Source organism: Dendropsophus ebraccatus, chromosome 8 (assembly GCF_027789765.1).
Source record: "Dendropsophus ebraccatus isolate aDenEbr1 chromosome 8, aDenEbr1.pat, whole genome shotgun sequence".
Taxonomy (NCBI): domain Eukaryota; kingdom Metazoa; phylum Chordata; class Amphibia; order Anura; family Hylidae; genus Dendropsophus; species Dendropsophus ebraccatus.
In genome coordinates, this window is record NC_091461.1 from 4050452 (window position 1) to 4078435 (window position 27984).

General features: G+C 52.9%; 2 protein-coding genes across 4 annotated transcripts; one reads left to right on the forward strand and one right to left on the reverse strand.

Moving 5' to 3' along the window:
* Positions 1-3636: 3636 nt before the first annotated feature.
* On the reverse strand, positions 3637-12479 carry LOC138798973 (zinc finger protein OZF-like). Of its 2 annotated transcripts, none has more exons than XM_069979621.1 (7): positions 12382-12479; positions 10770-10890; positions 9940-10128; positions 9726-9849; positions 9509-9606; positions 6176-6269; positions 3637-6039 (listed from the first exon to the last, which is right to left on the reverse strand). In XM_069979621.1, the coding sequence occupies exons 2-7, from the start codon at positions 10824-10826 to the stop codon at positions 5009-5011; spliced, it is 1593 nt and encodes a 530-aa protein (XP_069835722.1). In that variant the 5' UTR covers positions 10827-10890; positions 12382-12479; the 3' UTR covers positions 3637-5008. The 2 variants fall into 2 exon arrangements, with proteins under 2 accessions (XP_069835722.1, XP_069835721.1); XM_069979620.1 differs by having other exon boundaries at positions 12237-12479.
* A 54-nt stretch (positions 12480-12533) lies between these two features.
* Positions 12534-27144, forward strand: LOC138798969 (zinc finger protein 420-like). Of its 2 annotated transcripts, XR_011364205.1 has the most exons (11): positions 12534-12647; positions 13622-13711; positions 13786-13953; positions 14044-14167; positions 17058-17200; positions 18136-18321; positions 18412-18535; positions 18655-18719; positions 18956-19067; positions 23081-25707; positions 25948-27144. XR_011364205.1 is itself a non-coding variant. In XM_069979612.1 (10 exons), the coding sequence occupies exons 2-10, from the start codon at positions 13634-13636 to the stop codon at positions 24976-24978; spliced, it is 2898 nt and encodes a 965-aa protein (XP_069835713.1). In that variant the 5' UTR covers positions 12534-12647; positions 13622-13633; the 3' UTR covers positions 24979-27144. The 2 variants fall into 2 exon arrangements, 1 of the variants encoding a protein (XP_069835713.1); XM_069979612.1 differs by having other exon boundaries at positions 23081-27144.
* Positions 27145-27984: the final 840 nt, after the last annotated feature.

The window sequence follows — 27984 nt, forward strand, 5'->3', positions numbered from 1 at the left end:
GGAGAGAGGCCGGGGGTAGATCGGGGCAGGTGGGGGGAGAGAGGCCTGGGGTAGATCGGGGCAGGTGGGGGGAGAGAGGCCGGGGGTAGATCGGGGCAGGCGGGGAGAGAGGCCGGGGGTAGATCGGGGCAGGCGGGGAGAGAGGCCGGGGGTAGATCAGGGCAGGCGGGGAGAGAGACCGGGGGTAGATCGGGGCAGGCGGGGAGAGAGGCCTGGGGTAAATCGGGGCAGGCGGGAAGAGAGGCCGGGGGTAGATCGGGACAGGCGGGGAGAGAGGCCGGGGGTAGATCGGGGCAGGCGGGGATAGAGGCAGGGGGTAGATCGGGGCAGGAGGGGATAGAGGCAGGGGGTAGATCGGGGCAGGAGGGGATAGAGGCAGGGGGTAGATCGGGGAAGGTGGGGAGAGAGGCAGGGGGTAGATCAGAGCAAGTGGTGGGAGAGAGGCCGGGGGTAGGTCAGGGCAGGCGGGGAGAGAGGCAGGGGGTAGATCAGGGCAAGTGGGGGGAGAGAGGCAGGGGGTAGATCAGGGCAGGCGGGGAGAGAGAGGCCGGGGGTAGATCAGGGCAGGCGGGGAGAGAGGCGGGGGTAGATCAGGGCAGGTGGGGAGAGAGAGGCCGGGGGTAGATCAGGGCAGGTGGGGAGAGAGAGGCTGGGGGTAGATCAGGGCAGGCGGGGAGAGAGGCCGGGGGTAGATCAGGGCAGGTGGGGAGAGAGAGGCCGGGGGTAGATCAGGGCAGGTGGGGAGAGAGAGGCCGGGGGTAGATCAGGGCAGGCGGGGAGAGAGGCCGGGGGTAGATCAGGGCAGGTGGGGAGAGAGAGGCCGGGGGTAGATCAGGGCAGGCGGGGAGAGAGGCCGGGGGTAGATCAGGGCAGGTGGGGAGAGGCCGGGGGTAGATCAGGGCAGGTGGGGGGAGAGAGGCCGGGGGTAGAAAGATTGGGGCTCAAAATCTTTCCCTCTCATATGAGAGAACATTTGTATCTTGTTCCTCTTTGAGGCAGCGGGATGGACAATTCCTGTGGGACTTCCGCTTGTTTATTTTTTATGGGTGTTAACTTGTCCACGCTTGTCCGTGATGACTACCCCTGGCATGTGACACACCCATTAAGACAGCGCTATTGCCATAGAACAGGCCAGCACCTTCATGGTTAAAAGCACAAAATCCATCCAAAGGCTGTGTGCACATACTCATCCAGAATCTTAGAGGGTCCTACTGTGCCCCCCGCTATAAGCCGCCATATGCAGTACGTGGATGTGGTGGAGTACTCATGAGTGTGTTCCACCATGTGCCCATGCTAACCCTCCCATCTAAGTCTGTGCCGTCCCCTCTCAGCTTTGGAAGTTTAGAACTTTCTCCACCTGGGCCTTGTGCTTCGCCCATTGGGTGATACAGCATACCCCTGCCCCAGTTGTTACATACCCCAGCCCCAGTTGTCCCCTATCCCAGTTGTTACATACCCCTGCCCCAGTTGTTCCCTATATACCGGTTGTTACATACCCCTGCCCCAGTTGTTCCCTATCCCGGTTGTTACATACCCCTGCCCCAGTTGTTACATACCCCAGCCCCAGTTGTCCCCTATCCCAGTTGTTACATACCCCTGCCCCAGTTGTTCCCTATATACCGGTCGTTACATACCCCTGCCCCAGTTGTCCCCTATCCCAGTTGTTACATACCCCAGCCCCAGTTGTCCCCTATCCCAGTTGTTACATACCCCAGCCCCAGTTGTTCCCTATCCCGGTTGTTACATACCCCTGCCCCAGTTGTTCCCTATATACCGGTTGTTACATACCCCTGCCCCAGTTGTCCCCTATCCCGGTTGTTACATACCCCTGCTCCAGTTGTCCCCTATCCCGGTTGTTACATACCCCTGCTCCAGTTGTTCCCTATCCCGCTTGTTAAATACCCCTGCCCCAGTTGTTCCCTATCCCGGTTGTTACATACCCCTGCCCCAGTTGTTCCCTATTCCGGTTGTTACATACCCCTGCCCCAGTTGTTCCCTATGCCGGTTGTTACATACCCCTGCCCCAGTTGTTCCCTATATCCCGGTTGTTACATAACCCTGCCCCAGTTGTCCCCTATCCCGGTTGTTACATACCCCTGCCCCAGTTGTCCCCTATCCCGGTTGTTACATATTCCTGCCCCAGTTGTCCCCTATCCCGGTTGTTACATACCCCAGCCCCAGTTGTTCCCTACCCCAGTTGTTACATAACCCTGCCCCAGTTGTTCCCTATATCCCAGTTGTTACATACCCCTGCCCCAGTTGTCCCCTATCCCGGTTGTTACATACCCCTGCCCCAGTTGTTCCCTATATCCCGGTGGTTACATACCCCTGCCCCAGTTGTTCCCTATCCCGGTTGTTACATACCCCTGCCCCAGTTGTTCCCTATCCCGGTTGTTACATACCCCTGCCCCAGTTGTTCCCTATCCCGGTTGTTACATACCCCAGCCCCAGTTGTTCCCTATATCCCGGTGGTTACATACCCCTGCCCTAGTTGTTCCCTATATCCCAGTTGTTACATACCCCTGCCCCAGTTGTCCCCTATCCCGGTTGTTACATACCCCTGCCCCAGTTGTTCCCTATATCCCGGTGGTTACATACCCCTGCCCCAGTTGTTCCCTATCCCGGTTGTTACATACCCCTGCCCCAGTTGTTACATACCCCTGCCCTAGTTGTTCCCTATATCCCGGTTGTTACATACCCCTGCCCCAGTTGTTCCCTATCCCGGTTGTTACATACCCCTGCCCCAGTTGTCCCCTATCCCGGTTGTTACATACCCCTGCCCCAGTTGTTTCCTATATCCCGGTTCTTACATACCCCTGCCCCAGTTGTTCCCTATATCCCGGTTGTTACATACCCCTGCCCCAGTTGTTCCCTATCCCGGTTGTTACATACCCCTGCCCCAGCTGTTCCCTATCCCGGTTGTTACATACTCCTGCCCCAGTTGTTCCCTATCCTGGTTGTTACATACCCCTGCCCCAGTTGTTCCCTATATCCCGGTTGTTACATACTCCTGCCCCAGTTGTTCCCTATCCTGGTTGTTACATACCCCTGCCCCAGTTGTCCCCTATCTTGGTTGTTACATACCCCTGCCCCAGTTGTTCCCTATATCCCGGTTGTTACATACCCCTGCCCCAGTTGTTCCCTATCCCGGTTGTTACATACCCCTGCCCCAGTTGTTCCCTATATCCCGGTTGTTACATACCCCTGCCCCAGTTGTTCCCTATCCCGGTTGTTACATACCCCTGCCCCAGTTGTTCCCTATATCCCGGTTGTTACATACCCCTGCCCCAGTTGTCCCCTATCCCGGTTGTTACATACCCCTGCCCCAGTTGTTCCCTATATCCCGGTTGTTACATACCCCTGCCCCAGTTGTTCCCTATATCCCGGTTGTTACATACCCCTGCCCCAGTTATTACCCATGTATAACGCTGTTGTTAACCTGTTTTTACTTTATTTTACAGAGCTCTACCCCTTCCTGGTGGCACAACCTGCAGACCACCCATGTCTTGTTAGGAATAACAAGAAAGTCCAACAGCTACCAATCTTCTAAAGAGCCTTCAGACCTTTATTATGCTCACAAGCAATACGACGTTTCGACTCGCGATGAGTCTTTGTCAAGTATACTTGCTTATACAACCACCTACTGAGATAGTGGGCTCCAGCGTGCATCCACATATCGTGCCTATTGAGAGGGACCGTCTAGTGCTGCTGGATCCCCATTGATCACCCATGTCTTGTTGTCACTGCACTTTACCAGGAGAGGTGTCATGCCAGTGAGCTCCTGTGAGCCGGCTTTGGTGTTCCCTGGCCTCGGTGGACTATACCAACTATCTAGTTACGGGCGACTGGGCGGCCAAACGTGGTCCTGAGCCTTTGTCAATGAAGGAGCTTCCAGAGACAATGGAGACTGAGCAATGGTGGACAATGCCAGAAGCGTCCCGCGTCTGAGGGGCAGGAGAGGAGAGAACACATCACGCTGCTTTCCTCCTGTGGTAAAAGCCAAAGACTCAGCCCTGATGGTGACCTGCACGGCTTCCTGTCAGTATAACATGTGTATTACACACCCAATGGAGTCACCCAAAGCACAAGAACCTGACTCTATCCATAGGACGCCACCTACAGTACGGTGTTTGCCTCTACAGGATGTAAAGGGACTGTGCTGTGTGTGACTGGTATATAAGATGGCTGCTCCTATCTCCCACCATCCCTCCCTGTCACCCTCTCCTCTCCTTACACTTCTATCCCGTAGACTTCCTGATTGTAGATATTTATATTTTACTTTTTGTAATAAACCCCTTAAAGAGCCAATTGTGCTAAATTATTACAATTATTACCAAGCAGATTCTACCAATTAATCAGGTGAACTCTGTATATTCTCTGCTGCCTGAGCCTGTGGTTCAGTCAGTCCTCAGCTGTGGGTGGAGTCAGTCATCAGCTGTGGGCGGTGTCAGTCATCAGCTGTGGGTGGAGTCAGTCATCAGCTGTGGGTGGAGTCAGTCATCAGCTGTGGACGGAGTCAGTCATCAGCTGTGGACGGAGTCAGTCATTAGCTGTGGGCAGAGTCAGTCATCAACTGTGTGTGAAGTCAGTCATCAGCTGTGGGTGAAGTCAGTCATCAGCTGTGTGTGGAGTCAGTCATCAGCTGTGGGCAGTGTCAGTCATCAGACATGGGTGGAGTCAGTCATCAGCTGTGGGCGGAGTCAGTTATCAGCTGTGGGCAGTGTAAGTCATAAGTTGTGGGTGGAGTACGTAATTAGCTGTGGGTGCAGTCAGTCATCAGCTGTGGGTGGAGTCAGTCATCAGCTGTGGGTGGAGTCAGAGTCGACAGATATGAACCGACTCCGGAACAAACATGTTAATTTTCTATAAACTTTATACATTTCCGAGGCCTCAGGTGTGACCACTGTTCTGGGGTTCTGAGCCATATATGAAGTAGTCGGAGTCCAGGCTGGGGTCGTCCTTACACAGAGATGGATTCTGAGTGACCTTTGCCCCCGTGTATATTTCCTCACAAGTCTTGTGTTATATATTCTTCGTAATCTACACCAGGAAAGAGCGCATCATCTTGGTGAATTCCCCGATGTTTATAAAGGTCTGATTTCTGTCTGAAGGCTTTCCCACACTCCCGACATGGATATGGTTTCTCTCCCGTGTGAATTCTCTGATGGCTAATGAGAATCGATTTCCGAGCAAAACCTTTCCCACATTCTTGACACAAAAATGGCCTCTCCCCCGTGTGAATTCTCTGATGCTCAACAAGGACTGATTTTTGGCTAAAACATTTCTCACATTCTGAACACGAGAACGGTTTCTCACCTGTGTGAATTTTCTGATGTGCCACAAGAGCAGATTTACGGGAGAAAAAGTTCCCACATTCTGTACATGTAAAAGGCTTCTCCTCCGTGTGTGTCTTCTGATGCTCTACAAGTCCTGTCTTATGAGCAAAACATTTTCTACATTCTAAACATGAGAATGGTTTCTCCCCCGTATGAATGGTCAGATGATCGACAAGTCCAGCTTTCCTGGTAAAACATTTCCCACATTCAGAACACAAAAACGGCTTTTCCCCTGTATGTGTTTTCTGATGCATAACCAGACCTGCTTTCCGGGTAAAACATTTCCCACATTCTGAACATGAGAACGGTTTCTCCTGTGAGTGAATTCTTTGATGTTCAACAAGATTTGATTTCTGTGCAAAACATTTCCCACAGTCCCCACATGAGAACGGCTTCTCCCCTGTGTGGATTCTCTTGTGCACAGAAAGATTTGACTTCTGTGTAAATTGTTTCCCACATTCTAAACATGAAAACACTTTGCCTGTCATGTGACTGAGGTCCCAATGTATGGACATTGGTGATTTTGCAGAAGCATTTTCCTCGGAACTGCTGAAGTCCAGTAGCAGATCCCTGTTATACGGGATAGAAGGTGGATGCGGAATAATGGGGGGAACCTCAGAAGTCTCTTGTGTGACGTCAACATCTTCTACTTTGTATTCTGGAGATGAAGGGTTATTTTCTCCCATGTCTGTGGCGCCCTCATCTGGTAACAATAAAATGTTGTTATCATTATCATCAGCGTATTACAGACCCTGCTATCAGTCATCAGTTATCTCACTCCACCCAGCTAAGCATACATCTGATATTATGGAGATGGGCGGCTGGTGGCAGCTTCTCACCTGAGCCGATATCTACAGGAGTCTCTTCTCTACACGTCACATATTCCTCATCACCCTCCAAATCTTCAACTTTGACAATACGCAAGTCCTGAACCTTAAAAAGAGACAATAAAATTGCTAAATTGCTGTTAGAAACCATTATCCCCTCCATCTCCCTGCTCCTCCTGCAGGACAGTGTCATCTCCCCCTCCATCTCCCTGCTCCTCCTGCAGGACAGTGTCATCTCCCCCTCCATCTACCTGCTCCTCCTGCAGGACAGTGTCATCTCCCCCTCCATCTCCCTGCTCCTCCTGCAGGACAGTGTCATCTCCCCCTCCATCTACCTGCTCCTCCTGCAGGACAGTGTCATCTCCCCCTCCATCTACCTGCTCCTCCTGCAGGACAGTGTCATCTCCTCCTCCTCCTGCAGGACAGTGTCATCTCCCCCTCCATCTCCCTGCTCCTCCTGCAGGACAGTGTCATCTCTCCCTCCATCTACCTGCTCCTCCTGCAGGACAGTGTCATCTCCCCCTCCATCTCCCTGCTCCTCCTGCAGGACAGTGTCATCTCCCCCTCCATCTACCTGCTCCTCCTGCAGGACAGTGTCATCTCCCCCTCCATCTACCTGCTCCTCCTGCAGGACAGTGTCATCTCCTCCTCCTCCTGCAGGACAGTGTCATCTCCCCCTCCATCTACCTGCTCCTCCTGCAGGACAGTGTCATCTCCTCCTCCTCCTGCAGGACAGTGTCACCTCCCCTCCATCTACCTGCTCCTCCTGCAGGACAGTGTCATCTCCCCCTCCACCTACCTGCTCCTCCTGCAGGACAGTGTCATCTCCCCCTCCATCTCCCTGCTCCTCCTGCAGGACAGTGTCATCTCCCCCTCCATCTACCTGCTCCTCCTGCAGGACAGTGTCATCTCCCCCTCCATCTACCTGCTCCTCCTGCAGGACAGTGTCATCTCCTCCTCCATCTCCCTGCTCCTCCTGCAGGACAGTGTCATCTCCCCCTCCATCTACCTGCTCCTCCTGCAGAACAGTGTCATCTCCCCCTCCATCTCCCTGCTCCTCCTGCAGGACAGTGTCATCTCCCCCTCCATCTACCTGCTCCTCCTGCAGGACAGTGTCATCTCCCCCTCCATCTCCCTGCTCCTCCTGCAGGACAGTGTCATCTCCCCCTCCATCTCCCTGCTCCTCCTGCAGGACAGTGTCATCTCCCCCTCCATCTACCTGCTCCTCCTGCAGGACAGTGTCATCTCCCCCTCCATCTACCTGCTCCTCCTGCAGGACAGTGTCATCTCCTCCTCCATCTCCCTGCTCCTCCTGCAGGACAGTGTCATCTCCCCCTCCATCTACCTGCTCCTCCTGCAGAACAGTGTCATCTCCCCCTCCATCTCCCTGCTCCTCCTGCAGGACAGTGTCATCTCCCCCTCCATCTACCTGCTCCTCCTGCAGGACAGTGTCATCTCCCCCTCCATCTAACTGCTCCTCCTGCAGGACAGTGTCATCTCCCCCTCCATCTAACTGCTCCTCCTGCAGGACAGTGTCATCTCCCCCTCCATCTACCTGCTCCTTCTGCAGGACAGTGTCATCTCCGCCTCCATCTAACTGCTCCTCCTGCAGGACAGTGTCATCTCCTCCTCCATCTCCCTGCTTCTCCTGCAGGACAGTGTCATCTCCCCCTCCATCTCCCTGCTTCTCCTGCAGGACAGTGTCATCTCCCCCTCCATCTACCTGCTCCTCCTGCAGGACAATGTCATCTCCCCCTCCATCTCCCTGCTCGTCCTGCAGGACAGTGTCATCCCCCCCTCCATCTCCCTGCTCCTCCTGCAGGACAGTGTCATCCCCCCCTCCATCTCTCTGCTCCTCCTGCAGGACAGTGTCATCTCCCCCTCCATCTCCCTGCTCCTCCTGCAGGACAGTGTCATCTCCCCCTCCATCTACCTGCTTCTCCTGCAGGACAGTGTCATCTCCCCCTCCATTTCCCTGCTCCTCCTGCAGGACAGTGTCATCTCCTCCTCCATCTCCCTGCTCCTCCTGCAGGACAGTGTCATCTCCCCCTCCATATACCTGCTCCTCCTGCAGGGCAGTGTTATCTCCCCCTCCATCTCCCTGCTCCTTCTGCAGGACAGTGTCATCTCCCCCTCCATCTACCTGCTCCTCCTACAGGACAGTGTCATCTCCCTGCTCCTCCTGCAGGACAGTGTCATCTTCCCCTCCATCTACCTGCTCCTCCTGCAGGACAGTGTCATCTCCCCTCCATCTACCTGCTCCTCCTGCAGGACAGTGTCATCTCCCCCTCCATCTACCTGCTCCTCCTGCAGGACAGTGTCATCTCCCCCTCCATCTCCCTGCTCCTCCTGCAGGACAGTGTCATCTCCTCCTCCATCTACCTGCTCCTCCTGCAGGACAGTGTCATCTTCCCCTCCATCTACCTGCTCCTCCTGCAGGACAGTGTCATCTCCCCTCCATCTACCTGCTCCTCCTGCAGGACAGTGTCATCTCCCCCTCCATCTACCTGCTCCTCCTGCAGGACAGTGTCATCTCCCCCTCCATCTCCCTGCTCCTCCTGCAGGACAGTGTCATCTCCTCCTCCATCTACCTGCTCCTCCTGCAGGACAGTGTCATCTCCTCCTCCATCTACCTGCTTCTCCTGCAGGACAGTGTCATCTCCCCCTCCATCTCCCTGCTCCTCCTGCAGGACAGTGTCATCTCCCCCTCCATCTACCTGCTCCTCCTGCAGGACAGTGTCATCTCCCCTCCATCTACCTGCTCCTCCTGCAGGACAGTGTCATCTCCCCCTCCATCTACCTGCTCCTCCTGCAGGACAGTGTCATCTTCCCCTCCATCTACCTGCTCCTCCTGCAGGACAGTGTCATCTCCCCTCCATCTACCTGCTCCTCCTGCAGGACAGTGTCATCTCCCCCTCCATCTACCTGCTCCTCCTGCAGGACAGTGTCGTCTCCCCCTCCATCTACCTGCTCCTCCTGCAGGACAGTGTCATCTCCTCCTCCATCTACCTGCTCCTTCTGCAGGACAGTGTCATCTCCCCCTCCACCTTCCTGCTCCTCCTGCAGGACAGTGTCATCTCCCCCTCCATCTACCTGCTCCTCCTGCAGGACAGTGTCATCTCCCCCTCCATCTCCCTGCTCCTCCTGCAGGACAGTGTCATCTCCTCCTCCATCTACCTGCTCCTCCTGCAGGACAGTGTCATCTCCTCCTCCATCTACCTGCTTCTCCTGCAGGACAGTGTCATCTCCCCCTCCATCTCCCTGCTCCTCCTGCAGGACAGTGTCATCTCCCCCTCCATCTACCTGCTCCTCCTACAGGACAGTGTCATCTCCCCCTCCATCTACCTGCTCCTCCTGCAGGACAGTGTCATCTCCTCCCGGACAGTCCTGGGGATCCAGAGGAGCAGGACATCTCTCTGGTTGATTCCTCTTACTGGATCCATCTGTAGGAGACACAAACAGTGACTGAATACATTGTGTATATGTGATGAGCAGGTGATGGGGGGTCTAGGGGACCCCAATACTGCTCTCTCCTTTACCATCAATGAGAGTCTCCTCTTACCCGGTGATGTGAGGGGCCGGTGGTCCTCCATCATGGCCTCCTGGTACAGATCCTTGTGTCCTCCTACATACTCCCACTCCTCCATGGAGAAATAGACGGCCACATCCTGACACCTTATAGGAACCTGACACACACAATGATCCAGTCATCATCCAGACCCATCATCCCTTGTGTTCCTGGATGATGTCCCAGCATTCCCAGCAGCATTGCTCACCTCTCCAGTCAGCAGCTCCATCATCTTGTGGGTGAGTTCTAGGATCTTCTGCTCATTGTTCCTCTCAGGTATCAGTGAGGGAGGTGGAGGCTCCGTGATGGGGCCCCGGGCCCTGCTCCATCCTCCTGACCTGCTGCTGCTGCTGGGGGCCACACACTCTCCACATGTCTTCTTCACTACTGTGTAATCCTGAGGATGGAGAGACCCTGATAAATATCACTATATACAGAGCCCCCACCTCTCCGCCCATGTCCTGTATTATTACTAGAGAGAAGAGGGAGGTCATGTGACCCATCCCCCAGAATCCCTCACCTCTCCGCTCATGTCCTGTATTATTACTAGAGAGAAGAGGGAGGTCATGTGACCCATCCCCCAGAATCCCTCACCTCTCCGCTCATGTCCTGTATTATTACTAGAGAGAAGAGGGAGGTCATGTGACCCATCCCCCAGAATCCCTCACCTCTCCGCCCATGTCCTGTATTATTACTAGAGAGAAGAGGGAGGTCATGTGACCCATCCCCCAGAATCCCTCACCTCTCCGCTCATGTCCTGTATTATTACTAGAGAGAAGAGGGAGGTCATGTGACCCATCCCCCAGAATCCCTCACCTCTCCGCTCATGTCCTGTATTATTACTAGAGAGAAGAGGGAGGTCATGTGACCCATCCCCCAGAATCCCTCACCTCTCCGCCCATGTCCTGTATTATTACTAGAGAGAAGAGGGAGGTCATGTGACCCATCCCCCAGAATCCCTCACCTCTCCGCTCATGTCCTGTATTATTACTAGAGATAAGAGGGAGGTCATGTGACCCATCAACTAGAATCCCTCACCTCTCCGGTCAGCAGGTAGATGATCTCCAGGGTGAGGCTCAGGACCCTCTTGGTCATCTCTCCTCCGCTCTTCCTGGCTTGGTCGGGGTGGGCACCATTGTCTCTTTGAGGAATCTGATCCCTTATTGAGGAGACATGGAGACGGCACAAGAATTATAATGTCATTCATTATCTCCTTTTGTTTTATGCATCTCCATGGTAACAGACTACAAACAAGCCCAGTGCAGTCAGATACTCTGGTCACACTTTTCTCTATCCGTCTGATGGATTTTAGGGAGAAAGAAGGGACAGACAGGAGGGAGCAGGAATGCAGGAGATGGTCAAAAGTATGTGAACCCCCTGTTTTGGATGCAGTCTAGGGGTGCTGCTATATTGACTGTTGCTTTCAGGCACATAATGCAAACAGGACGGCTCGTGAAGCTCCTGATTTTCCAGATTTCCCTCGGTCACTTGTAAGTGTTAAAGAAGATGTGGACAGTCCCTTTAAGCCAATGGCATCCAGCCTGCTACTCTCCAGCTGTTGCAGAACATGTAATGATTCTCAGAGCATGCTGGGAGTCTTAGTTTTGCAAAAGCTGTAGAGGTTCTGGTTGGGGAACATGCAGTCTATGAGGGCATGCTGGGAATTGTAGTTTTGAGACACCTTAAGAGCCAAAGCGCAAATCCTGTCATTGAAGCTCCACAGCCGGGAATGCCCAAGAGGATCTGGGAACACCCGCGAGGATCTGGGAACACCCGCAAGGATCTGGAAACGCCGACAAGGCTCTGGGAACGCCCACAAGGCTCTGGGAACGCCCACGAGGATCTGGGAACGCCTATGAGGATCTGGGAACGCCCATGAGGATCTGAAAACACCCATGAGGATCTGAAAACACCCATGAGGATCTGGAAACGCCCACAAGGCTCTGGGAACGCCCACAAGGCTCTGGGAACACCCATGAGGATCTGGGAAAGCTCACAAGGATCTGGAAACGCCCACGAGGATCTGGGAATGCCCACGAGGATCTGGGAACGCCCACGAGGATCTGGAAGCGCCCACAAGGCTCTGGGAACGCCTATGAAGATTTGGGAACGCCTACGAGGATCTGGGAAATCCCACAAGGATCTGGGAACACCCATGAGGATCTGGAAGCGCCCACGAGGATCTGGGAAAGCCCACAAGAATCTGGAATGGCCAACGAGGATCTGGGAACGCCCACAAGGCTCTGGAAACGCCCATGAGGATATGGGAACACCCACAAATGCAGTGCCCTGTGGGTGGATTGCCCCATTAGCACAGTGAGTGAAGACTGTGAGCTGTATCCAATATACAGTATGTATATATAGTGGGGGAGAATGTGGGGAGCAGTATATAGGACACAATACTGTATACCCTGTATAGATCTCCAATAAGACTCCATGACATATAGGATGAGCATCCAGGCCTCTACATGGAGGAGCTGTGAGGGAGAAGCCTCTCATACATACACTGAACGGTCACTATTCTCTTCACAGGAAGCCGCCATTACTTCTCCCGAAAGTAAACTGTACAGCAAATGTGTTACTTTCGGTATGTACCGCTGATTCCCCCTCACAAAGATGTATGATTGGCCATGTAGTCTGTATTCCCTACGGTGATTAGCAGCATTCATTCTCTTGTAATCCTCGGTAATGTATGGCGGCGGCCATGTTGTTGTAGTCCGCTGTAGTGTTAGGCGGCGGCCATGTTGTTATAGTATTGCAAAGCGGCGGACATTCTCTTGTAGTCCTCTGCGGCCATTTTGGGTCTGGTCACAGCCCGCACTGCGCTCTCCTCAGAGGCCAACCGGGAAGTGTCGGGAGATGAGAGGCGGAGGAGAAGGATGACTTCTTAGTGAGCGGCGGCACCGTGTGCGTAGAGTGAGTACCGAGCACCGAAGCGCCTGCAGAACATCCTGTCATTTCGCCCACTGTCCAGAAGGTGGCGGGGCTGAGCTGGAGCTGCCCGGCGCCTGAAGCTGCTGCATAGTCACGTGATGTGTTATTATACAGCGGAGATTTATAGCGCTGTCTTATAGTCAGACTCTCTCTGTTGCCTATGGCAACCGGTCACTGCCGTCAAAGCAACCAATCACAGCTCAGTTTTTATCTCATATTGCTCTTGTAAATTGAAAGCTGAGCTGTGATTGGTTGCTATGGTATTATTATTGGTTGCTATTGTCCATAAATCTTAAAGAGTTTATATATATACACACAGTCCAGTCATTGTCGGGGCTGATGCTATATATGGCACTTCTGCTCCTCAGCGCACACTACAAGTCCCAGCAAGTCCTGTAGCCTCTCTGCCCCTGAAGTGCTGTCAGAGCATGCTGGGAGTTGTAGTTCTCAGCAGCTGTCCTGTGTCAGGAAGCGTTCTTCACGTCTCCCCCCGTTCCTGTCGCTGCCTCCCTGGGAGGAGGAGGATGGTGGAGAGTAGTGGTCATACACGACCACCATACAATCTCTATAAAGCCCTGTACACACATCTGTAGCCATCTGCAGTAGCACGGACTCATCCATCATCGGTGACCGCTGCTGCGACTATAGGGAGTACTATGGCAGCACTGTTCACAGCCCCAACACGGCCCTGTAACCCCTATGGATGTGTGTATGCTGCCATAGAAATCAATGGACATGAGGAAGGGCCTGAGACGTCTGAGTATAGGGGAGCACAGCACTCCCATACACAGTGAATAGAGCGACGGCCGAGCACGCACACTAATGCTTTACCCTCTTGTTTCTGAGATCAGTGGGTGTCCCAGTGGTCAGACCCCAATGATGGGCTCATTGTAACCTATGGTGTGGATAGAGGATGACCCCCATATAACTTGCTTCCCCCCCGGTTCTCTCCACAGTCACTGCCCAGGATGGACGTCGCCCAAATCAAGATCTTCTACAACGTATATACCGTCAGCCAGGAGATGGTGTGGCTGCTGAGTGGCGAGGTGAGGACCTATAGGGGTGTATATACAGATAGATAGATAGACATATATCTGTATTGTTGTCTCCTAATATACAGGATTACACGATAGTGAAGAAGGATGAGATCAGCCACCAGCGCAGGTCAGGAGGATGGAGCAGGGCCCGGGACCCCGTCACTCAGTCCCCCATACTGATATATGATGAGAACAACACTCAGAAGATCCTAGAACTCACCCACAAGATGATGGAGCTGCTGACTGGAGAGGTGAGCAATGCTGCTGGGAATGCTGGGACATCATCCAGGAACACAAGGGATGATGGGTCTGGATGATGACTGGATCATTGTGTGTGTCAGGTTCCTATAAGGTGTCAGGATGTGGCCGTCTATTTCTCCATGGAGGAGTGGGAGTATGTAGGAGGACACAAGGATCTGTACCAGGAGGCCATGATGGAGGACCACCGGCCCCTCACATCACCGGGTAAGGTGGTTAACTTCGCCCCCCAGTATGACTGATATGGTCACCTGACACATCTGTAATTCCAACCCATAACCCTCCCCCCCTTTCATCATAGTTTTTTCTAATTATATGGAGATATTAGTATGGTAGTGTGTTAGCCAGAAAAATACATGTGGTGGTAAATCCTTTCCTTCAGATTATTTTAGGAGCAATACCTTTATCGGCCAACACAAGATTGTCAGAATGGTGAGCTCTCGGGATTCAAAGATCCGCTTGTCAAAAAGCGCAAGATTTTAAAGGGAACTAAACACTCCAAAAATCAATATAGCGCTAACAAAACGTGGCAGTACATCACTGAGTGCACTTCCTGCACGTATACCTATGCCCGGCGCATCGACCCGTATGATCAGAAAACTTACTTTGAAAAAGTTCTGCGCTTTATGTAAATGTGGGGCAACTGGGGGAGGGGGGCTCTGGTCTCATCATTACAGCTGACATGCGCAGTACAGCAGCCTTGTATCCCGCTGTGCGCCATGGTGCACATGAGTCCCTACTCTAGCCATGGTGCAGCGGAGGACTTAATCACATGCGGTTATACAGGGCAGGGACGCAGGTGATATATGTGTGTGTGTGTGTATGGGGGGCTGTGTAGCAGAGTCGGTAGCTTGGAAGCCATTATTCTAGTGATAGCTTCCCTTAAACACATGGCTTATACCCGCCCCCGGACCACCCATCACACAGTCCATAATAGCGGAGATGATGGGTCTCCCTCGATCACCTTCTTTAAAGTGTCACTGTTGTTTAAATTTTTGGCAGAAATCGATAGTCCAGGCGATTTTAAGAAACTTTGTAATTGGGTTTAATTAGCTAAAAAATGCATTTTTATCATGAAAAAGCAGTTTGAAGCTCTCCCCCTGTCTTCATGGTTTTCTTATGGAGAGGGGAGGGGTAGAGGGAGATGAGGCACCAAAACAGGACAACAAAGAGTTAATTTACAGCTACATCACCTGGCTATCTCCTCTGAAGTCAGCACTGACCTCTTTGACCTCTGAATACTGGCTTTCACACAGGTCATGCTGTGTAATCCTTTGTTCTCTGCTGGTGACTAATCTCCCTCCTCCTTCCCCCCCTCCCCTCTCCATAGAACAGACAGGGCCCGACTGATGTAAAAGCGTCGAGATTTCCTGATAATGAGCGGTGAATGAGAGAGAGAGGGAGGGGGGAGACCTGGGCAAAGGCTTTTTAAATGCGGATAATGACATGAGTTTCTTAAAATCGCCTGGACTATTGATTTCTGCAAAAAAAAAAAAAAAGTACAACAGTGACTCTTTAACCCCTTCGTGCTGCAGCTAATTTGGTCCTTAATGACCAGACTAATTTTTTAGAATCTGACCTGTCTCACTTTATGCGCTCATAGCTCAGTGACGCTGTAACGTATGCTAGCGATTCTGAGATTCTTTTTTCGTCACATATGGCACTTTATATTAGTGGCAAAATTTGGTCACTACTTTGTGTGTTTTTTGTGAAAAACATCAAAATATCGTGAAAAATTAGCATTTTATGAACTTTGAAATTCTCTGCCTCTAAAAACAAAAAGTCGTATCACATAAATTAGTTACTAAGTCACATTACCGATATGTCCTCTTTATTCTGGCTTCATTTCATAAACATATTTTACTTTTTTAGGGTGTTAGGGGGATCAATAATGTATCAGCAAATTATCACATTTTCATGAAATTTCCCAAACTGATTTTTTTAGAGACCAGTTCTTTTTTTAAGTGGATTTATGAGGCTTGTATACTGGAAACTACACACCCTAAAGAATTAATATAGGGGTATATACCCTACAGGGGCTTGAGGAAAGGATTCACCATTAGGGCGTAAAAAATGGAAAATAAAAATTTCCCAAGAATATATCCGTTTAGATTAAAGTTTCTCATTTTCAAAAGGAACATTAATGAAAAAGCACCGCAAACTCTGTAACGCAGGTTCTCCTGAGTACAACGGTACCCCATATGTGGGCATGAAGCACTGTATGGGCACACAGCCGGGCTCAGAAGGGAAGGAGCGCCAATTTGCTGGAGCAAAACTGCAGCTAGTAACAGCTATTAGAATAGCGCAGTTACTAAAATAAAATAAAAAAAATGAGATTACAGGTAATCTGGGGGTGTTTACGGACAACCTGGGGTGGTTACGGGCAACCTTAATAACGATCGCTGGTGTGGGCGGGCAGCCGGGACGGACCCCACACACTGCCCCGACCTTTCAGCTACCTCCAGTAGCGGAGGAGACGGGGTGCAGGCCTTACCATCGCTGCGGCATTATTCTCTGCCATCGCCGTAAAAAGCCGTATTGATGGTCACTAAAGGATTAGGTATAGTATTTTCGGTAGACCTTCTCCGCCGGCGGTGCTGGCCGGGTTCTGGTGTGGTGTTTTTGGGGTCTGGTCCTGTGGTGTGGGGGTCGCAGGGCCGTCCCATGGCCTCCCTTCCCTGACTGTGCACGCCTGCGGGGGTGGTGGCCACTGACTGGCACGTGTAGGGACCCATGTGTATCAGATACCTGCACGATGGTACATGGGGCAGTATGGCTTGATCAATTCATACACAAAATTCTGATGTGTTTTTTATTTAGCCTAGGGGCACTAGTATCAGCCATAGGTGTGAGGTGCAGCACTCTTTCTTCCCTGAACCGCACTTTCGGTAGGGTGTAGTCCCCATCTACGAGTCCCAGAAGCTGACGACACCAACAATTTTTTCTCGGCCAATAAAGTTATCGCTTCCGAAGTTCTGTGATCGAAACTATGCAGCATGGCATGGATTGTAAATCTCTGCAGAGCGTCGCTCCTCCTGTGACAGCGCCATCTAGTGATCATACTCAGTTATATGTGGATATTTCCCTTTTCTTTCAGATTCTCGCAGTTCACTATCCTCCCGGTACAATGGTTCTTGTGACCCCCACAAGGTGATGCCCCCGTCCCTGACTGAGAAGGAGCGGGTAAGGGGGCGGGCGCTGACCCTGTGCCTGGAGGTCATCTACCTGCTGACCAAAGAGGTGAGGGGCAGGGGGTCACATGACCCACAGTCTTTGCTGCAGTTTCTTACAGGGATATCTCATCTTGTAAAGCGATGACTCAGATACGCTATCACATGATGGGAGAGGATCTGACCTCTGTCAATGACCAGTATGCAGCCCGGTTATAGCCCGGCATCCATTGACCTGTATAGTGTCTCTGACCTCTGATCCACAGTCATCTCCATTCACACAAACAGAGCTGTGGTGTGAGAAGCCGGAGCTGCTGCACAGGGGTCGGATCCCCTCCCATCATGTCACCTTATAAGCCCTTTTAAAGAAGTTGTTCACCATTTTTTTTTTATTTTATTAAATCAACTGGTATCAGAAAGTTATACAGATTTGTAATTTTACGTCTATTAAAATTCTCTCCAGTCTGACACAGTGCTCTCTGCTGCCACCTCTGTCCATGTCAGGAACTGTCCAGAGCAGGAGAGGTTTTCTATGATGATTTGCTGCTGCTCTGGACACTTCCTGACATGGACAGAGGTGGCAGCAGAGAGCGCTGTGTCAGACTGGAAAGAATACACCACTTCCTGCAGGACATACAGCAGCTGGTAAGTACTGGAAGACTGGAGATTTTTATATATAAGTAAATTAAAAATCTTTATAACTTTCTGACACCAGTTGATTTAAAAGGAAGAAAAATTGTGAACTATCCCTTTAAGCTGAGGCCTGGAGTTGTTGCTTAGAAAGGAAATGTACAGATAAGTGTTCACCAACCTGCACTACAACTCCCATCATGCCCTGGCAGGTTTCCCGATCCTCTAGAGCAGTGTCCCCTGACATCTGGCTACACAGGAAGATCACATGACTCCCTGATAGGAATCTGTAACAGGACAGAGATGTCAGTCTATATAGTGCAAGGGATTCTGGGATTGTATATAGGGATGTCATCATTGTCTCCCAATACACAGAGCTTTATAGTAGTGAAGAAGACATGTGGAGAGTGTGTGGCCCCCAGCAGCAGCAGGTCAGGAGGATGGAGCAGGGCCCGGGGCCCCATCTTGGAGCCTCCACCTCCCTCACTGATACCTGAGAGGAACAATGAGCAGAAGATCCTAGAACTCACCCACAAGATGATGGAGCTGCTGACTGGAGAGGTGAGCAATGCTGCTGGGAATGCTGGGACATCATCCAGGAACACAAGGGATGATGGGTCTGGATGATGACTGGATCATTGTGTGTGTCAGGTTCCTATAAGGTGTCAGGATGTGGCCGTCTATTTCTCCATGGAGGAGTGGGAGTATGTAGGAGGACACAAGGATCTGTACCAGGAGGCCATGATGGAGGACCACCGGCCCCTCACATCACCGGGTAAGAGGAGACTCTCATTGATGGTAAAGGAGAGAGCAGTATTGGGGTCCCCTAGACCCCCCATCATCTGCTCATCACATATACACAATGTATTCAGTCACTGTGTGTGTCTCCTACAGATGGATCCAGGAAGAGGAATCCTCCGCCAGTCCCTCCCGATCCGCCATATTCCCAGGATGATCAGGTAGATACAGCCGAGGCCTCAACACATGTATGATAGCAGTGTCCCCAGCCTATGGCTCTCCAGCAAGACTACAACTCCCAGCATGCCCTTACAGCCTGTGGCCATCAGAGCAGGATGGGATGTGTTGGGTGGTCGGCTGTAGAGGAGACTCCGTCCTCCATATTGTATAGGAATCTTCTGCTCATCCTCCTATTCTGTCTCTGGATTGACGTTACTTCTTCCATATCTTGTATCAGGCGGAAGATATCATTGATCTTAAAGTTGAAATTATAGAAGAAGAAGAGAACGACGTGTATATCGGGTGCGATCGGGGATCCACGGAGGACTTTCCTGCAGACAATCGCATCGGTGAGTAATAACCGCAAGATAATCCAAAGATTCCAGAACCCATAGACCCCCCCCCCCCCCCCCCCCCCCCGTTTCAAAACCACAACTCCCATCACGCTGAACGATTATCGTTATATAGGAAAATCAGATGTACGCTAAGAGAAAGCGAGACGCCTATAGAAGACTGACCCCCCGCCACAAAGAGACACAACAGACTATGGGGGAGATTTATCAGACATGGCGTAAAGTGAGACTGGCTCAGTCGCCCCCGGCAACCAATCAGATTCCACCTATCATTTTCCAAAGCGTCTGTGAGGTATGAAAGGTGGAATCTGATTGGTTGCCAGGGGAGACTGAGCCAGCGTCACTGTACACCATGTCTGATAAATCTCCCCCAGTGTCCGTACAATATCACACACTAAGATCGTATGAGGTGTAATGCAGCACACAACATCAGACACTTGTAACGCTGTCCCGCTGCAGAAATCGATCAGGTTCAGGACTATCGCAATGTCATCAATTACTGCAGAGGGAGAGAGGCGGCAGGGACCAAGAGAGGATGGGTAAGGAGCGCTCACCCCGCTGCACGGCACCAGATTGGATGGCGGCAGGGAACCGGATAGATGGTAGCTGAGGAGGCACCGGGCTGGACGGGGCGGGAGAGAGGCGGCAGGGAACCGGATAGATGGTAGCTGAGGAGGCACCGGGCTGGACGGGGCGGGAGAGAGGCGGCAGGGAACCGGATAGATGGTAGCTGAGGAGGAGGCACCGGGCTGGACGGGGCGGGAGAGAGGTGGCAGGGAACCGGATAGATGGTAGCTGAGGAGGAGGCACCGGGCTGGACGGGGCGGCAGAGAGGCGGCAGGGAACCGGATAGATGGTAGCTGAGGAAGAGGCACCGGGCTAGACGGGGCGGGAGAGAGGCGGCAGGGAACCGGATAGATGGTAGCTGAGGAGGCACCGGGCTGGACGGGACGGGAGAGAGGCGGCAGGGAACCGGATAGATGGTAGCTGAGGAGGAGGCACCGGGCTGGACGGGGCGGGAGAGAGGCGGCAGGGAACCGGATAGATGGTAGCTGAGGAGGCACCAGGCTGGACGGGGCGGGAGAGAGGCGGCAGGGAACCGGATAGATGGTAGCTGAGGAGGAGGGACCGGGCTGGACGGGGCGGGAGAGAGGCGGCAGGGAACCGGATAGATGGTAGCTGAGGAGGAGGCACCGGGCTGGACGGGGCGGCAGAGAGGCGGCAGGGAACCGGATAGATGGTAGCTGAGGAGGCACCGGGCTGGACGGGGCGGGAGAGAGGCGGCAGGGAACCGGATAGATGGTAGCTGAGGAGGCACCGGGCTGGACGGGGCGGGAGAGAGGCGGCAGGGAACCGGATAGATGGTAGCTGAGGAGGAGGCACCGGGCTGGACGGGGCGGGAGAGAGGTGGCAGGGAACCGGATAGATGGTAGCTGAGGAGGAGGCACCGGGCTGGACGGGGCGGCAGAGAGGCGGCAGGGAACCGGATAGATGGTAGCTGAGGAGGAGGCACCGGGCTAGACGGGGCGGGAGAGAGGCGGCAGGGAACCGGATAGTTGGTAGCTGAGGAGGCACCGGGCTGGACGGGACGGGAGAGAGGCGGCAGGGAACCGGATAGATGGTAGCTGAGGAGGAGGCACCGGGCTGGACGGGGCGGGAGAGAGGCGGCAGGGAACCGGATAGATGGTAGCTGAGGAGGCACCAGGCTGGACGGGGCGGGAGAGAGGCGGCAGGGAACCGGATAGATGGTAGCTGAGGAGGAGCCACCGGGCTGGACGGGGCGGGAGAGAGGCGGCAGGGAACCGGATAGATGGTAGCTGAGGAGGAGGCACCGGGCTGGACGGGGCGGCAGAGAGGCGGCAGGGAACCGGATAGATGGTAGCTGAGGAGGCACCGGGCTGGACGGGGCGGGAGAGAGGCGGCAGGGAACCGGATAGATGGTAGCTGAGGAGGCACCGGGCTGGACGGGGCGGGAGAGAGGCGGCAGGGAACCGGATAGATGGTAGCTGAGGAGGCACCGGGCTGGACAGAGCAGGAAACAGGCGGCAGGGAACCGGATAGATGGTAGCTGAGGAGGCACCGGGCTGGACGGGGCGGGAGAGAGGCGGCAGGGAACCGGATAGATGGTAGCTGAGGAGGCACCGGGCTGGACAGGGCGGGAGAGAGGCGGCAGGGAACCGGATAGATGGTAGCTGAGGAGGAGGCACCGGGCTGGACAGGGCGGGAGAGAGGCGGCAGGGAACCGGATAGATGGTAGCTGAGGAGGAGGCACCGGGCTGGACGGGGCGGGAGAGAGGCGGCAGGGAACCGGATAGATGGTAGCTGAGGAGGCTCCGGGCTGGACGGGGCGGGAGAGAGGCGGCAGGGAACCGGATAGATGGTAGCTGAGGAGGCTCCGGGCTGGACGGGGCGGGAGAGAGGCGGCAGGGAACCGGATAGATGGTAGCTGAGGAGGCTCCGGGCTGGACGGGGCGGGAGAGAGGCGGCAGGGAACCGGATAGATGGTAGCTGAGGAGGCTCCGGGCTGGACGGGGCGGGAGAGAGGCGGCAGGGAACCGGATAGATGGTAGCTGAGGAGGCACCGGGCTGGACGGGGCGGGAGAGAGACGGCAGGGAACCGGATAGATGGTAGCTGAGGAGGCACCGGGCTGGACAGGGCGGGAGAGAGGCGGCAGGGAACCGGATAGATGGTAGCTGAGGAGGAGGCACCGGGCTGGACGGGGCGGGAGAGAGGCGGCAGGGAACCGGATAGATGGTAGCTGAGGAGGCTCCGGGCTGGACGGGGCGGGAGAGAGGCGGCAGGGAACCGGATAGATGGTAGCTGAGGAGGCACCGGGCTGGACGGGGCGGGAGAGAGGCGGCAGGGAACCGGATAGATGGTAGCTGAGGAGGCACCGGGCTGGACGGGGCGGGAGAGAGACGGCAGGGAACCGGATAGATGGTAGCTGAGGAGGCACCGGGCTGGACGGGGCGGGAGAGAGGCGGCAGGGAACCGGATAGATGGTAGCTGAGGAGGAGGCACCGGGCTGGACGGGGCGGGAGAGAGGCGGCAGGGAACCGGATAGATGGTAGCTGAGGAGGAGGCACCGGGCTGGACGGGGCGGCAGAGAGGCGGCAGGGAACAGGATAGATGGTAGCTGAGGAGAGTCCACCTTGCTGTACAGGAGGGGGCTGGTGCGATCGGGTGGCCTGGGGGGAGATAGAGATGGCTGCACACCGCTCTGTGACACCAGCCCTGGGGTACTGCGATGAAGATCTGTTTCTTTTAAATCAACTGGTGTCAGAAAGTTATATAGGTTTGTAATTTACTTCCAGTACTTATCAGCTGCTGTATGTCCTGCAGGAAGTGGTGTATTCTCTCCAATCTTCCAGTACTTATTAGTTGCTGTATGTCCTGCAGGAAGTGGTGTATTCTCTCCAGTCTTCCAGTACTTATCAGCTGCTGTATGTCCTGCAGGAAGTGGTGTACTCTCTCTAGTCTGACACAGTGCTCTCTGCTGCCACCTCTGTCCATGTCAGGAAGTGTCCAGAGCAGGAGAGGTTTTCTATAGGGATTTGCTGCTGCTCTTGACAGTTCCTGACATGGACAGAGGTAGCAGCAGAGAGCACTGTGTCAGACTGCAAATAATACACCACTTCCTGCAGGACATACAGCGGCTGATACGTACTGGAAGACTGGGGGGAATACACCACTTCCTTCAGGACATACAGTGGCTGATCTGTACTGGAAGACTGGAGGGAATACACCACTTCCTGCGGGACATACAGCAGCTGATAAGTACTGGAAGACTGGAGATTTTTAAATAGGAGTCAGTTACAAATGTATATAACTTTTTGGAACCAGTTGATTTAAAAGAAGAAACAATTGCTGGAGTACCCCTTTAAGCCATGGGAGCTTGCGGTGCTGGAGCGTGCTGGCATCAGTTGTGGTGATGTCAGGATCTCCATCGTTGTCCCGCGTTTGTCTTTCATAGATTGCGGAGTTATAAGCGGCTTTTGTTTCCCGGCAGGTGACCACGCGGACGTGTTACAGAGACATCCGCTGTTATCTCCCGACTGTGGAATCGATGATGTGATGCAAGGTCTCCCAGGTGATACCCCCCTTACTCTTCACGCCCCCCCAGAACTTCTCCGGGCACAGCCGTTCACTGATCCCCGTTACCCCGAAGAACCTGATCATTCATCCTGTCAGAGCCAAGGAGCTAAACTATTACCATGTTCTGAATGTGGAAAATGTTTTACGCAAAAGTCCAATCTCTTTAGACACGAGATAACGCGTTCCGAACAGAGACCTTTTGTATGTAATGAGTGCGGTGAGTCTTATACTCCGAAGGACCATCAGGCATCTCACACCAGGGAGAAGCCATTTTCTTGTGACACGTGCGGGAAATGTTTTACGCAGAGAGGCATTCTTCATAGACATCAGAGAATTCACAACGACAAAAAGCCATTCACGTGTGGTGAATGTGGTAAATGTTTTACCTGTAAATCCTACGTGGTAGAACATCAGAAAATTGCTAGGCAGGAGAAGCCATACTCCTGTCCTGAATGTGGGGAATCTTTTGCCACGGAATCCATGTTTCTCCATCATCAAAGCGTTCACACCGGAGAGAAACCATATATGTGCCCAGAATGTGGGAAATGCTTTTCCAAGAAGTCAGTTCTCATTGACCATGAGAGAACTCACACAGGAGAAAGGCCCTATCCATGTTTGGAATGTGGGAAGTGTTTTACAAAGAAATCAGGTCTCGATGAACATCATCAGATCCACACAGGGGACAAGCCGTTTTTATGTTTGGAGTGTGGAAAATGTTTCACTAAGAAGTCGGCTCTTATCATCCATCAAAGGACTCACACGGGAGAAAGGCCGTATCAATGTTTTGAGTGTGGAAAGCGATTTATTAAAAAATCGGGACTTGATAAACATCATCGGACGCACACGGGAGAGAGGCCGTTTTCGTGTTCAGAGTGTGGTAAATGTTTTTTTCAGAAATCAGGTCTTGTTAAACATGAGACTACTCACACAAGGAGGAAACCAGTCTCATGCTTGATATGTGAGAATGGGACGTGTGTCCGCCCTGAGAAACATGAAACAGGAGAGGAGGACAGGCCATTTCCATGTCCTGAATGTGGGAAATGCTTCACCCAGAAAGCCTATCTTGTTAAACATCAGAGAATCCACACAGGGGAGAAGCCGTTTCCATGTTCAGAATGTGGGAAACGTTTTATGCAGAAGGATCATCTCCAGCGACATCAGAGAATTCACACAGGGGAGAAGCCGTTCTTATGTTCCGAATGCGGTAAAAGCTTTACCCAGAAAAATACTCTTATTCAGCATCACAAAATTCACACCGGCGAGAAACCTTTCTCGTGTTCAGAGTGTTTGAAATGTTTTACACGTAAATGTGAGCTTGAGATACACCAGAGAAGTCACACGGGAGAGAAACCTTTTTTATGTTTAGAATGTGGGAAATGTTTTGTCCAGAAATGGGATCTTGTCAGACATCAGAAAGTTCACCCTGTAAGAGAGGGGTCAGAGGTCGGGGCTGACGGCACTTATGAGGTGGTGCTGCCAAGTGACCAAGACCAGCAGCAGTACCCATGTTCTGAGTGCGGGAAATGTTTTAGCATGAAATCTGGTCTCGTGACACATCAGAAAACTCATGCGGGGGTGAAGCCGTTTTCATGCAAAGAATGCGGGAAAGGTTTTACTCGTAAATCTCTGCTTACCATGCATCTGAAAACTCATACAGGTGAGAAACCATTCTCGTGTTCAGAATGCGGAAAAGGTTTTATCCAGCGATCAGATCTTCTTAGACATCAGAGAATTCACACTCGGGTTCCCAGTCTTCCTGCGAGGGACGGATTTACCATCGATCTGCTAGAACCTCAGATCATTGTTACATGAAGAGATCAGCGACTCACGACGAAAACGGCAAAAATTAAAGGGATTTTCAGCTTTTGTCTTTCTATCTAGTCTAAACTGTTCCAGTTAGAGATTTACAGTCAGTTGGATGACATGAAGTTGGTTATTGATTAGTTTTGTCTTGTCTTTGTCTTTGCTTTGGACGGAATTCATTTTAGGAGGTGGGTGGGGCTTGTGGAGGGGGCGTAGCCTCACATTCATTTACATATTCTGCAGACTATCTTATTGGCCTGTGTTCCTGCTGGGGACACTATGTAACCTCAGAAGGTGGAGGAGAAAATTCCCGGCACTGAAGGCAGATGGCGCCCTGAGCGGATTGGATCCCAGGTCCCCCGCACTGAAGGCAGATGGCGCCCTGAGCGGATTGGATCCCAGGTCCCCGGCACTGAAGGCAGATGGCGCCCTAAGTGGATTGGATGCCAGGTCCCCGGCACCGAAGGCAGATGGCGCCCTGAGCGGATTAGATCCCAGGTCCCCGGCACTGAAGGCAGATGGCGCCCTGAGTGGATTGGATCCCAGGTCCCCGGCACTGAAGGCAGATGGCGCCCTGAGTGGATTGGATCCCAGGTCCCCCGCACTGAAGGCAGATGGCGCCCTGAGCGGATTGGATCCCAGGTCCCCCGCACGGAAGGCAGATGGCGCCCTGAGCGGATTGGATCCCAGGTCCCCGGCACTGAAGGCAGATGGCGCCCTAAGTGGATTGGATGCCAGGTCCCCGGCACCGAAGGCAGATGGCGCCCTGAGCGGATTAGATCCCAGGTCCCCGGCACTGAAGGCAGATGGCGCCCTGAGTGGATTGGATCCCAGGTCCCCGGCACTGAAGGCAGATGGCGCCCTGAGTGGATTGGATCCCAGGTCCACAGCACTGAAGGCAGATGGCGCCCTGAGCAGATTGGATCCCAGGTCCCCAGCACCGAAGGCAGATGGCGCCCTGAGCGAATTGGATCCCAGGTCCCCGACACTGAAGGCAGATGACACCGTGAGCGAATTGGATCCCAGGTCCCCCGCACTGAAGGCAGATGGCGCCCTGAGCGGATTGGATCCCAGGTCCCCGGCACTGAAGGCAGATGGCGCCCTGAGTGGATTGGATCCCAGGTCCCCAGCACTGAAGGCAGATGGCGCCCTGAGCAGATTGGATCCCAGGTCCCCAGCACCGAAGGCAGATGGCGCCCTGAGCGAATTGGATCCCAGGTCCCCGACACTGAAGGCAGATGACACCGTGAGCGAATTGGATCCCAGGTCCCCCGCACTGAAGGCAGATGGCGCCCTGAGCGGATTGGATCCCAGGTCCCCGACACTGAAGGCAGATGGCGCCCTGAGCGGATTGGATCCCAGGTCCCCGACACTGAAGGCAGATGACACCGTGAGCGAATTGGATCCCAGGTCCCCCGCACTGAAGGCAGATGGCACCCTGAGCGGATTGGATCCCAGGTCCCCGGCGCTGACGGCAGATGACGCCGTGAGCGAATTGGATCCCAGGTCCCCCGCACTGAAGGCAGATGGCGCCCTGAGTGGATTGGATCCCAGGTGCCCAGCACTGGAAGGAGCAAGGACACATTGGGAAATAATTTTTTTGTTTGTAACTTTTTATGGTGCAAAAAATACATTTTCTCCATGAGGGGGAAACAGGTCTACTACATGAAATCCACTGCCTTACTATTAAAGTCCTATTACAGTCTATGGTACTCCATTCCCGGAGCAGATTTTCATTCCGCTGTGAGAATGTTCCGTTGAATAGACTTGTATAGGTTATCTACTTCTCTCCTGACACCATGCTTACCTGTCTGCGTTCCCCTGGTGCACTCCCACATGCTTCTCTGGGTCCCCACTCAGTGACAGCCCGCTCGGCTGGGGGGACGCGGACAGGTAAGCATGGTGTCAGGAGATAAGTATTCTATATACATGGGGTATATGATCCTCCCCCTGCAGGTGTCTCTCCGGCCTATGTGAGCTGTCCTCTAAGCTTTCTCTCCCACCTGTCTGCTCAGTTGGTGTGTATCCCCCTCCCACTCTGCTGTCCAGCTGTCAGATTGTCTCCTCCTCCTCTGATTAGAGGGTAAATGGTTGGGAATTGTTAATAAAGATGCTTAGATTGTTGCTTCTATGTGAATTCAGGCAACAAATCAACAATAAAAAAATCCTTACAAAGGTGTCTATAGTTACTGTCACTCCTCCTCCAGACATGTCAAAAGTTACTGATCGCATCGAAACTCACTCCTGAAACCCTCTGCGATCTGCTGTGGGAGTGCAGCACGGTGCTCACCTCCCTGAGCAGCAGATCATGTGACCAGTTTGCTCCATGTACTATAATGAATCCAGCAAAAGCTGAGGAGAGACGTGCCTTAACTATCAACGCTGCTTAAAGTGGTACTTTGGGGAAAATCTTTTTTCTTTCAAATCAACTGGTTTCAGGAAGTAATATAGATTTGCAAATTACTTTTATATAAAATCTCCGGTCTTCCAGTACTTATCAGCTGCTGTATATCCTGCAGGAAGTGGTGTATTCTCTCCAGTCTGACACATTGCTCTCTGCTGCCACCTCTGTCCATGTCAGGAACTATCCAGAGCAGCAGCAAATCCCCATAGAAAACCTCTCCTGACATGGACAGAGGTGGCAGCAGAGAGCGCTGTGTCAGACTGGAGAGAATACACCACTTCCTGCAGGATATACAGCAGCTGATAAGTACTAGAAGACTGGAGATTTTTAAATAGGAGTAATTTACAAATCTATATAACTTTCTGACACCAGTTGATTTAATAGAAAAGGATTTTTGCCGGAGTGCCCCTTTAACACTGCAAATCGTACAATAAAATGTTCACTGATGAAAGCTACGTCCCCTGGAATGGAGTCTCTCATAGAGGGCATCACATCTGGCGATCAGGTGGCTCCCTCGTGGGCGGCTCCAGGACTGACATCAGCTCAGACCTCCACATGTTACAATACGGCTACGGGAAGAGATTGGCCCAAAAAGTTACACGAGATCCTGC

Excerpts from the sequence above, each read along its gene's own strand:
- LOC138798969 (XM_069979612.1), top strand. The coding sequence starts at position 13,634 with ATGGACGTCGCCCAAATCAAGATCTTCTACAACGTATATACCGTCAGC. Across the intron at positions 13,954-14,043 it reads TGGAGCTGCTGACTGGAGAG|GTTCCTATAAGGTGTCAGGA; the intron begins GTGAGCAATGCT and ends TGTGTGTGTCAG. Across the intron at positions 14,168-17,057 it reads CCGGCCCCTCACATCACCGG|ATTCTCGCAGTTCACTATCC; the intron begins GTAAGGTGGTTA and ends CTTTTCTTTCAG.
- LOC138798973 (XM_069979620.1), bottom strand. The coding sequence starts at position 12,400 with ATGAATGCTGCTAATCACCGTAGGGAATACAGACTACATGGCCAATCA. Across the intron at positions 9,850-9,939 it reads TGGAGCTGCTGACTGGAGAG|GTTCCTATAAGGTGTCAGGA; the intron begins GTGAGCAATGCT and ends TGTGTGTGTCAG. Across the intron at positions 6,270-9,508 it reads CTGTCCTGCAGGAGGAGCAG|GTTCAGGACTTGCGTATTGT; the intron begins GTAGATGGAGGG and ends TCTCTTTTTAAG.